The sequence below is a fragment of the Falco cherrug genome, chromosome 5, assembly GCF_023634085.1.
Source record: "Falco cherrug isolate bFalChe1 chromosome 5, bFalChe1.pri, whole genome shotgun sequence".
NCBI classification, from domain to species: domain Eukaryota; kingdom Metazoa; phylum Chordata; class Aves; order Falconiformes; family Falconidae; genus Falco; species Falco cherrug.
Window position 1 is genome coordinate 27,628,159 of NC_073701.1, and position 12,176 is coordinate 27,640,334.

At 41.0% G+C, this 12,176-nt stretch overlaps 1 protein-coding gene across 1 annotated transcript in view; it reads right to left on the minus strand.

Moving 5' to 3' along the window:
- Positions 1-729: 729 nt before the first annotated feature.
- Positions 730-12,176, minus strand: part of PTN (pleiotrophin) — a 74,617-nt gene continuing 63,170 nt past the window's right edge. Inside the window, exon 5 of the mRNA XM_055711949.1 lies at positions 730-3,119. Within this exon, the coding sequence (XP_055567924.1) occupies positions 3,067-3,119 (53 nt within the window). The 3' untranslated portion in view covers positions 730-3,066. The remainder of the gene's footprint in view (positions 3,120-12,176) is intronic.

Sequence of the window (12,176 nt, forward strand, 5' to 3'; positions counted from 1 at the left end):
CTATGCTAAGTCATTTTCCATTGTAACAGGATAGCACCAAGAGGGTAAAACACGTATTTCATCTGAAGTAGCCACCCCCACAGCCCTGTCAGACAAACTTGCCCTCCCAAAGGAGAGAGGGTAGAAGATCAGAAAGCAAATCAGGGGAAATTTCAGGACAACTCAAGTGGAAACTGACCAAGACAGGGTGGGAAGAGGTTTTGTTTAGATACTTGCCTCTTGCTTTCTTGATAATGTCACTAGTGAAGCAACTGCTCCTGTCAGGTAGCAGGTACCTCCCTTCAGAGTTGACCTGACTGACCTATTCTATTCAATCTTCATCGGTGTTCTACCACGAATTGCTTTTGTCATCTCCTTCATAGGCAGAGTTTCCACAGAATGTTTTCTGCTGATTTCTTGGAAATTTTCTTCACTGTTTATAAACTATGACAGATACAAATCCAGTTATGGTCAACAATAAGATTCCAGTATAAATCCAAACATATGTGGCTGAGTACCACAGAGGAAGTGCTCTTCTCCTGTTTCACACCCTTTGCTACCAGGACTGCGGTGCTTTCTTCTGGTCCTAATGTGTTTGGGGGTTTTGTTTGTTTGTTTCTTTGTTTTCTGTAAACTCTCTCCATGGAGGCCCTACACCACTGTAGGAACTTGACTGGCCTCCTTCAAGAACTGTTAGGAATGCTCCTTTAACAAGCCAGATGGGCAGTTAATCATAAAGACCATCAGGTGTCAGAGGAAACACAGAGGAATTTATTTTCTTCTTACTCACAGAGGTGGAAATCAGAAGTCACATCTAAGGTTTGCTAAAGGGTAGTCAAATTGTTGGTCTCAGCATCATTCCCAACTCCTGCCAGCTCCCTATGAAACATGGACTAGATTAACCAGTGTAATATAATGGTGCAACAGTGTTTGCACTCAAAGCTGAACCACTTTAAGCAAACTGATGCAGCATTTAGACAGACAAACCTTTGGTGAGTGAAAAAGCTTCTTTCTCCCTTTGCTTTCAATCAGGCCTACTAATCCATTAGTTTAAGTCTGAGGCACAAGCACAGGTAGACCCGATTAAACCATAAACAAACCAAATAGCACCCAGAGCCACCCAAATATGAGCCTTTGTGATTTTGGATTTGGTCATTGCACAACCACCACATGTTGGGGACATTTTTAACTGTAACACTGGCTCGGGTATGTCTAACTGCATAGTCAATATAACAAGGACATCAACACAGACTGCAAAACACACCCAAGAAGATTGGGAAATACTTGTGTGACTAGTCAACCTTGAGCTATGTGCAGCCTTGGCTAGCTGGCTTCAAAAGTGTTTGGGAACGTCTACAGAAGGACTTGCCTCCCTGTGAGTTCAGATCAGCCATACCCTCCATGTGAGAAAAAAAGAGGGCATGCTCTACAATTCTTATAAATTTTTTGCATAGAAAACAGGAGTGATGTTAGTCTGGAAAAAGATTCTCTGGTCATCTGTAAGCTAATACCAGGAGAATAATGTGATTTACTCACATGAACACACCCTGCTGCAGCTTCGCTGAAGTTGGTGGGTACCCGCGGGAGTACAAGGGGGATGATTCCTCTTTATCAGCAGGCAAGCCTGCAGCCTAAACATATGGCAAAGCTTACTTCTTACCGTTGAATTTCAAGATTTAGAATTTAAAGCAATGATTTTGAAATTAATTTGGGCACTGAAATCCCTTATGTTTCCTCTAAAATGTCTGATCTGCTGGTTGTTTAGCTTGTTAAACAACCCTTTACCCAGGGACACACCAGTCCTTTGTCAGACCTTTTTTCTATTTTTTTTACTTCTCTCAGGACTTATTATCATTTAAAATACGTAAAATTGAACAAACTGAAAACCAGCTGGTTATAATGTCTCTTTTTTTTTTTTCCCTGCAGACCATTTAAATAAAAAAAAAACAACACAGAACTACTTTTATGTTTACTGAGCTCTTCCAAGGTGTTTTTGCTTGTATAAAAATCTCTTCTGCTTTACTAAAAGAGAAAAAAAAATTAATTTCATTCCTATTGGTTTCAAGTCCCACAAATTTTTCAATCAAAAATACGAACTATCTCTGGCAGTTTCCAAACAGATTTCTTCTGTTACTTCCCACCAGACATTATTTTTCAACCAGCTATAATTAAAATCAACAGGAAGATTCCCATGATACAAAAGGGTGTCGAGTCATTCAGAATTGCAACAATTCCAGCCAGACAGGTGATATTCTCCTTTCTGGCAAAAGAAACATATAAAAGAAAGCATTTTTCAGCTTTTATAGGTAAAACAGAGGACACTACCATCCACCGCTGTTGATATGCTAAAAAATGGAAAGTTTTGCTATCATTCCACTTGGAAAAATCATTGCTAGAAAATCTTGATTACGTCCAAGTGTTGAAAGATTTCAGAGTTTTAATTGCCAACATCTAAAAAATGGCCAAGGATAGGAGTGCTACTGTTTTTACCCAGAGACGGTGGTATTTTGGAAAGAACATTCACCACACATCCAAAAGAATTTTATGCCTGTAAATACTCAACAAAATGCCCCCATCCTTTCCTTAAACAAATCATTTCATACAGTTATTCAGATGTAATAAGAACTTAAGAAACAAGTCTGTTGTTTTCACATAGAAGGTCCCAATCTTAAATATAATTGCATCCAGCCAGATTCCTGTATTCACACAGGGCACCACTGGCTTCAGCAGAGCTCCACACCGGTTCAGGTTCTGCTTGCATGGAGTAATTACCAGATTGAGACCTACAGCAAGACTTGAGAAAAAAAATATTTAAAAAACCTCTACATTGTTCAATATACAATAGATGTAATTTTCTAAATGAGTGTTGAGTCCTTTATTACAGGTCTCTAAAAACTGTTGTTAGGGTTATACACTAAAAATACTAAAGTCATAAAAAAAAGGATTTTTTTTCTGTGTTTGCTTGTTTCTTTCTATGGTACTATTAAGCTATAAATAATTTTAGGATAAAATGCCTAGGTATAAATGAAACTGTTAACTGATCATGTTTGCTGATGTCCCTTTCTCATATTGCCCAAGTTGGCTCCATTAATCCAGCATCTTCTCTTGTTTCTTGCCTTCCTTTTTCTTCTTCTTGGATTCTGTCAAGATAACAATAACCATAAAAAATCAGTGTCTAGCAGTCACTGTGATAAAATTCATTTAATACCCCTGAAAGTTCCCCTTGTTTTCCCTGTGCATGTAAGAACTATTTTTGTTTCCTCGTTCTGAACGAGGGAAGGGAAAACAGAAAGAAAACAAAACAAAACAACAACAAAAAAAAGGAACAGCCAAAGTGTTAGAGAAGATGTAAAGGGGGGTCCAGTACAGAACCCTTCCTATCTGAGTGGCTGACCCTCTTTGACATGCAAAGCAATGTCTCAGGAACTTGCTCCAAAAATAAGAAAACAGCAGGCAGCTCCTGGAGAAACCGGGTCATGGCTCAGCAGAGAGCTGGAAGAAAGCTTTGCACACACTACCCACACACATACCCTTCCCTTGCTTCCTTTCTACTTCATTGTTAGCCTTTGGCTTTCTCTGAATATGAGAGCAACTCCAGAGCATGGTGAGAAAGCTCACTTGTTTCTTCAGCTTCCCCATTGCCAAATCTTCCCCCTTTGTCTGGGACAAACACCTACGTACACTTGAGAAGCAATTGAAGCTTGGCCTGAAGTCATTAGAGCATGGTCTGTCCAGCCAGCTGGTACTGATAGGACAGGGAAAGGACCAGGGATCATCTGCTTCTCTGATAAATTTGGGGTAAATATGGGAATGATGCGAAGGTACAAGTGCAAGTTTATACACTATACTACCAGCTGTGGTAACTTTCACTGTGCTGTAGGGTAGTCTGGCATTCCTACAGCTAAAGGACACTCACAGAGGGACCTAAAAAATAAGTATGAACTAAAAGGATTGGGCACACTTGTATCACATGTCACCTTGCAACGGGGAAAATAACAGCTCTCACTGGGAATGTGAATAAATCCTTATGGATACCACCACAGAACACAGCACAGAACACTGGAGGACCACTACAGAGACAGAAACTGAGTTTCCGTGAAACACCTCTCCTGTAACAAAAGAGCAAGGCAGTAGACCCATGTTTGCATAACCGAGATTTCACTTTCCTCCTTTGAATCCTGCCTTTGTTTCTTCCTTCTCAAAAAAGACAATCATCCCCTGCCCCCTCTCCCCGCCCCCCACCCCCCCAAAAAAAAACCAAAATCCAAACAAAAAAATCCAAAACCCAAACAAACCACCAAAAATCATCTCAGGTTAAATAACAGGTATCACCATGTATACGAAGAAAAGCACTTGGCCCTTAAGGTGGTATTCTTCTTTGTGAATATGATTCTTTTCTGTCTGAAAAGTTTGCATAATATAGACAGTCAAGCAACCATCAGCTTTGGTGAAACAAATTACTTGGATTAAAGTCAAGGGAACTACACTGACATCTTTCAGCTATGGTTAGAGCCAGAGTACCTTGAGCAGACTTAAGTTATCACATTTCCCTGATGGTTGTTTTTCCTGTTTATTAGTGTTTCAAATCACACTTTCTTCTTCATCTTTTTCCACAAGACAAAAATTGTTTCCAATTATCCTTTAGTCAAAGCAAAATAAAATACCTATTTCATGTTTAGCAACATAATCTGCTCTAAATTCTCTTTCCCTTACTTTGCTTATCATTTAAAGGGATTATAATTTAAAACAAGAAGTAATTTGGTTTTGTTTGAAGATGTGAAAATGAACTTTTTTTTTTTTTTTCCCACCTGCCTTTGTCTGTGTGTCTGTGTTTGCGTGTGCGTGTGTATGTATGCCTGCAGTCTGGAGCCATTCACAGAATCTGGCACTATTGTACAACCTGTCATCCCAACATGTCATTTTTCATTAAGTTAATATCTAATTTGCTTTCAGCTAAACCTTTAGTTCACCCTAAAAATTTCCTGTCTCCTATCCTCTTTTATCCATGCCCTCCATTTCCTTTAATTTTCCCTCTGTATCTCTGACCCTTCTGGATTCCATATTGACTATGTTCCCTCTCACTCTCTCTTCCCCCACTCCACTGCTTTCTCTGACAGAAACAGCAGCATTTTAACAATTAGACCAGCACTGAAATCTGTAAAATCTATTTAGACCCAGCACAAGCAGAAAGGCATTCTGCAAACTACAGCTAAATTTACTAAAAGCAAACGAGACATATGAATGTGGGCAGACCACTAACAAGACTGTACTGAAGAGTATGTGCAGTTCACAGTAGGGGTGAAGTCACCACCAGGAGAAGGTTTTGGTCTGGACTCGTGTGATCACATCAGGTCCCCATCCTCACTTGACTTGAGGTACCAGACAACCCACCATTTATCCATTTGCACTTAGCCCTGTGGGTCTGTATTTGTTCCTGTTAGCAAAAGTTCAATTCCCCCCCTGTTGTCTACTCCGTGATAATCCGCATTTCACCCAAACTACCAAAGCCATCTACCTACAAAGACAAGTCATTTTGCTTTGTGCCTCAGCAGAGTAAAACCCTCATGTGTGGGACATAACTCCTCTCACATTAAAGGTACTCACACCACCACAGCTTCATCTTTCAGACAGGTAAGCTGTATTGATGCAAAGCACATTCACTCTATGAAATGACACACACACACAGAGTTGTGGTCATATAAAAAAAAAAAAAGAAAAAAGACGACTGCTAAAATATTTCCAAGTCCTTAGGCTCCTTTAAAAGTCCTACCACAGATGCCAATATCCAGGTACTTACCCATGAAAATGTTGCTGCTCATGCTCTCATGCACAAGTCTGTTCACAGCTACCCTTCACCTGCTTTTACTATGGTCAGGCTATAGACTACAGTATGTCCATGACTAACGAAGTATGAAGTTGCTTTTAGAAGTACTTTGTTTGTGTTTCCTCATTGCTCAGACCTACTCTTTATGTCATTCAGGCTTTTATTGCCCTCATCTCTGTTCACCCTACAGTACTGTTTCAACTTTTACGACATGCTACCAGGTCAGCTCACACATCCACACTGGGATCCACGTCACCCTGATCACTTGGTCTGCCAATGCTTCCCTTCCCAGAGCAATCAGGCTTGACTAAAAGGGTCACCATGCCACCAGTGTCAGCACTGACACCATGCTCAAAAGTCCTGACCAGCTGGGAGTACAGTGCCAGTGACCTGAAAGCTCAGCAGTCTCCTACCCCAGCACCAGCTAGAGCCATCTACCAGTTAAGTGAGAGAAAGATCCCTACATACATTTGTTTCAAATAATCCCATTCAGATTCCTATTCCATACATGAAAATTATTGATATTTATTTAATCTTAGCACAGACTGAATGCAAGACCTTTGGTTCAGCCATCTCATATCAGGCCTCTTCGTGTGGTCCCAGCCTGCCACCAAAAATTACAGTAACCCATCAAGCAGTGCCCACTGAAACAGCCTTGATGCTGGGGAAGCCACTATGCTGCTCTCCAGATCTTACTGGCGATGCATAGTGGGCCACCAACTGGAACATCTTAACATAAAACTTTATGAAAAGTATGTAAATATGATGGATATTTAAAATTAAACTCATGAATTTAAATACATTAAATGCCTTGTCAAAGGTATTTCTCCTACAGATACCAATGCCAGGGTCAACACCGAGTGCGTGCTGTCTCTCAACGCTCGGGCGAGCAGGCTGTGCAGTCGAGGGAATGGACGAGGTACCTGTTTGCCTACTGCTCCGAGTGCCCCAACTAAACTGCCCTTCCACCTCCAGTGTGGCTCAGCACACAGCTACGGTAAGGAAAGCAGCAGAAGGAACTATGTCTTCTCTCTGGCTTTCTTCACATCAAGGAAATACTTATCTTTACGATCCCCGTGCATCCTTGCAGCAAAACAAAAGTACCAGAAGAGTGAGCTACATATGCTCCAGAATATTAATGAGGATGACAAAAGTGTCTTCAACATTTTTGTCTGGTTTTCAGCATACACTTTCCTCCTTTCCTCTTATCCCCCAGTGAGAGACTGCCTGGAAGTGCTCTTGCTCCGATGGAGGCTGGGATCCTGGACGAGGGGGCACAGGCAAAGAGCCAATTCAGAATACCTGGCAGCCCCTGCAGGGCACAGCAACCAAGCCCTGCACAGTCATTCCGCTACCTGCTGGAACCTAGAGCACTTCCAGCAAAATAAAAAACACCCATGTAGCATTGTACAAACAGCCCTGCAAGAACGAACTGTGTCGATGCACACACACTGGATTATCTAGTCATTCATCACCTGAATAACCTTATGAATAGCTGTCAGCCTAAGAATTATTTGCAGGATTAAAAGCTGTGTGGTCATGGATTAGCACTGGACTCCCTTCTATGGGTCTGTGATGACTGGTAACAAAAATCCCACTGAGGATCTTACCAAGTAAACAAATTAGTTTGATAAACAGAACTTTCTCTATGCAATTTGGGAATGTCAGCAGCCCTCTTTAAAAAGTCATTCTTATTCTGGAGCCTTATTCTTACTATGCAAGCGGCAAAGGAAAGTAATTATGTTGACCAGGAGCCAAACACCATTCAAAGCCACTCTTAACGTACAAGGCACAAAAGGGAGGTAAGAATATTTTAACGGAAGCCAAGATTTGTAAGCAAAGATTTGTAGGTATTTATTTCCATTTCTTGAAAAGAAGGTAACAATTCACGCATGGCACTGCTGAACTCGTGTATATAAAAGTCAAGCAGTATCCCTGAAAGTAATATAAACCGTTCAAAATAGCAAAAGTTGTGCTGATGGAAGTTTAGAGTGAAGAATCTTGACACTAGGAGTACAGGAAAGTTCTCCCAGGAACTAGCACTCAGTTCCACTGAGTAAAGAGGGAGGCAGGTTTTCTAAAGGGCTCTCTACCTCTCATTGGGACAAATTTTCCAAAGCACCTGGCTGCTTATGGTGGTGCAGGGCAATAGTGCCATTGCGTGCAAGGAAATTCTGAATTTTCAGGGTAAAATGTCAAGCCATGTGGAAGGGAGCAGTCTTGATGAAGTCTTTGATGAAGCCAAGGATTATATCCCTTGGTGGAAAAAATCTCACTCTATAGAGGTTCACCCTGCTCTCTAGGATCAAAAACTGCACTATCCTGTGATTTCCATGATTGTAGAAACAAATCCCTTGATTTCTTAAATAACCTTTAAATGTGTTTTTTCTTCTGCTGCTTCTAGAGAAAGAGAACATTTCATAGCCATTTAATTCCTTTTCTTCCCATGTTCCTGCACTATATACAGCATTTATGTATTGCAAATGGTTTAAGAAGGAAAAACTACATTACCACAGAAATGTTGTTCCAAAACAAATTCTGAAAAGCCTCTTTGAGCAATACAGTTCTACTGGATGGGAAAAAAAGCACCACTCCAATAGCTAAACAGACATAGAAGGCAAGTCTACAATGAATCGGTGACCTTGATGTGACTTTTTCTTTATTAATACATTACAATTTATTATATCCTTTACACTTCAGCTCTGTGAGATTGAGTTGCTTTCTCTAGTTGTCTCTAAGCATTTCTCAATTTCTCCACTCTTCCAGTCACTCCTCTCCAGCAGATTCTGTTCTGCTTCTCACTTTGCTAAATTTCCATTTTGGCTAGACTTGGATTTGTTTCCTATTGAACACAAGATGGACCCAATTCAAACCTCAAGGCTGAAGCTGCACCGTATAAGCCAGGAAGGCATGTTGCAGCGCGTGTTGTGAATGGAGAACAGCTAGACTTATGCCTGTAACAAACACTAACATATCTGACAAAAAAATGGACCAAAAAGCCACTCATGGAAAAAGCTTCACTCATTTTCTTTCTCACTGGAATTGCAAAAAGAAGTAAATGCAGGGGAAAATTAATCCAACTTATTCTAAAGCCACCTGCAAAGCCCTGAAACAACCTCAGACAGTCAGAAGCCATTGCTTGAACCTGACATAAAGATGTAAGATATTAAAAATGTTCCCTTTAACATCCTTACTTAAACTAGTCAGGAATAAGAGAAAGGGTTGTGTTTTTTTAAGAGATAATTTGCTCAAACCAAGGATTTTCATCAGAAAGGTTTGGTTTTGGTGATTTTCTTCATTCAAATATTTGGGAGAGGTTTCAAAATTGCCTAGGCACAGACACACAAAAGACCACAAAGACACACACATTTTCTGATTTTGCTAAATGGCCTATTTGCACAAAGATCACGAAAATTTCATCTCATTTTCTTTACATCTGGTTTACAGGTATCTAAGATTTTAGAGTCTTAAGAGTAAGTATTCAAAAGACTACAATGGATAAACTTTTCAAGGGAAGCCTGTTTTGCAACTGGAGACTGCAGGAGGGGTCTGGCTAACCGGAAAGTGATTTCCAGAAGTAGCTCACTTTGCTTTTCTGTTTGCTGCCGTTTCTCATGTGCCTCTGGTACACTTCTACTGCTGCTTCTGTAGAGTATGGGCTTTCCTGCTGTTCTCTGACATGTTCTGTGCTCAGCACAAGAGGGACCCAGTCCTGTCGGGCTCTTCAGCCCTCTGTCTGCTGTACACAAGATCCCTCTTAATGCCAGCGAGACAGGTGCAGGCACAGACTGATACACTCAGTTTACTCTCTGCATTCACACGTCTGCAGAAGACGACTGAAAACAGAGGAGTATTAACAATCCATTTGGAGTTTGGCATATACCTATACAGCAAAAAGATCACACACCAAGGTCGTTTCTACGTCAAACTGAGATCTATGTTACATATAAGCATATATATTCTCTATAAATAGTTATTTAGCAGAAAGTTATTTGTGATATACTGTGAATTGAGACCCTGTTTCATTTAGTTGGTTTTTGAAAACCAGACACACTCATTTCTCAGTTGTGCTTTCTGCACCTACCCCACCCAGATGGGACCTACCCTCAGGGCACTGGACAGGGGCTTGGCTTTCATCAGTGCTCCCCACTCTGAAAAGTCACCTGCAAAACTTTCACAGTAAGCACAGGTAGAAGAAAAGATAGACAGATGGCAACATCGAAAATAAGATGGAGGGATAAAGAAGGAGAAAAAAAGAAAGCCTGAAAGGAAAGGAAGTGAAGAAGTAGAAAAGGAAAGGACAGAAAGGAAGGAACAGGGCTTTCTCTCTGTTTCACTGCTAGGAACAGTAATGAGTGTAAACATTTGCTGATGGCGTATCTTTTATCACAGCAAATCCCACAGCTTCAGGCATTTTCATGACTCAAGGGCACTGACGAATGCCAAGGAGGCTGGACTGCTCTTGCAAGCCAGGAAAGTGAGACAATGAGCATGTAACAGAATTGGCACACACAAGGCTGTTTAAACCCTCACCCACAAAGGTCTGTATTAAACCCTAAAAGAAACTCCTGCAGGCACAGGAGGGTTAAACAAGAACATTTGTCACTTCCAGTTTTTCATCTTTTGGGGCAGCATAGAAAAAAATAGTAGCCTGAAATACAAACCAGGGAGTGAGAATACACGGAGGTCTAGGTTTCCCATGAAACTTTCCAAACTTTTTCTTCTCAAAAACATCTGCAAAAGCTGCAGAACAACTAAAAATGGAAAAATACTTCTTTTTTAAAAAGATTTCTCTTTCTCCCTCTCCTACAAGCATTTTCTGCTCCCTGAAATCAGGGTTGTGTCAATAAGATTGGTATTATGTTATGATCTGACAATGCATTCAAATTATTTATTTAAACTATAATTTGTCGAAGGTAGTAAAGCAGTCTCAAGGGAGACTACAGGGCAAAGCCTCCAAGAAACATAAGGAAATGGAAGCAGAAAAATACTATTAAAAGACAACCAAACTTTATTAGTTATGGGCTGCAGTGGCAGCTTACTAGCAGCTTGAGGCTTATTCACACTGTAACCACCATTGTCTTTTATTTGCCTTATGTGGCTTACTCTTATTCCCACTTAAATTGAGAAAAATCATATTTCCTCATCTTATGGCAGCAAGGAGCCAAATCACAGAGATATGTCTCGGAGCCTGAAGTTTCCGGTGAGTTTTACTGCATCTCGAAGTACAAGCTTTGTCCTCAGACTAGCAAGGGGCACAAGGAAACACAACCAAGCATTTAGTACGCGGTCTCACCCCTCTAGACCACTGTTTCTTCTCCTGGTTTCCACATTTCTCAGCTCCATAAGGCATAAATTATTCATGGAAAAACTGCCTCTCACAATGTTTACGCAGTATTTAGTACAATGGCACCCTTTTTCAGCTGGGGCCTCTGGGCACTCATGCAATACAAATAATCACAATGATATCAACAATAATAACAGCCAGCTATGCTGTTCCCACTGGGCATCCACTGCCAGTGTCTGCCCCACAGAGCTCACATCACTGTATTTCACTGCAGGCTCCCAGTCAGTGCCAGAGGCTATTCTTCAATAAACCTGCCTCATCCTTTAGAGCAAGAGGAAAACTTCCCAGTTTTGCCTTTCAGGTTTCTATTAACTACCACAGCTGTTTCCCAATATGAGAAAATCCCTCATTTTTATATCTAATTAGTTTGAGCAGATCCTATTATTCTGCCTCCTGTAATACTAATTATTACGCTAGCTGCATGCCTGCACGACTAATGAGTTACATTAAAGATGGGGAATTCTAAAATCTACAGAGGGAGGTACAGCATGAGTATGATGCCAAAACAGGAGACACCAGCATCTTTCAGACAAAAGAAAATCACAGTCCTAACAAGTCATTCCTTATCCCTCTGTATCCCCTCCAGCTACTCTTTAGAAGCAGACACCCTGCGGCTGCACAAAGGCAAATTTGAGGGAGGGCACCCCGTAAAGAACAGATTGTCCAACATGCAAAATGGAGTGGGCTGCAGGAGGTCCTTTTCATGGGTGCAGCACTCAGTTTGTCTGAGCAACAAATACCTACGTATCAGGGGAGCAATTCATTCAGACACCACCACTGTTAGTTCTTTGCAACAGTCAGCAGCCAAAGCACAGTCAGTCTGTCCTGGCACTGTACTCTGAGTAAGATGCCCTCTCTGCAGGTAGAAATCAAGGCTGCCACTGTAGTATTCAAAAAACACATGTTGTTTTCTGCTCCTGGCACCAAAGTAAGGACAGGGAAATACCTCCTCATTAACGAAAGTCCAGCTCTATGTTTTGACACCAAGCTAAGTCCACTGAGATTTCTAATATCAAAACCAAAGAC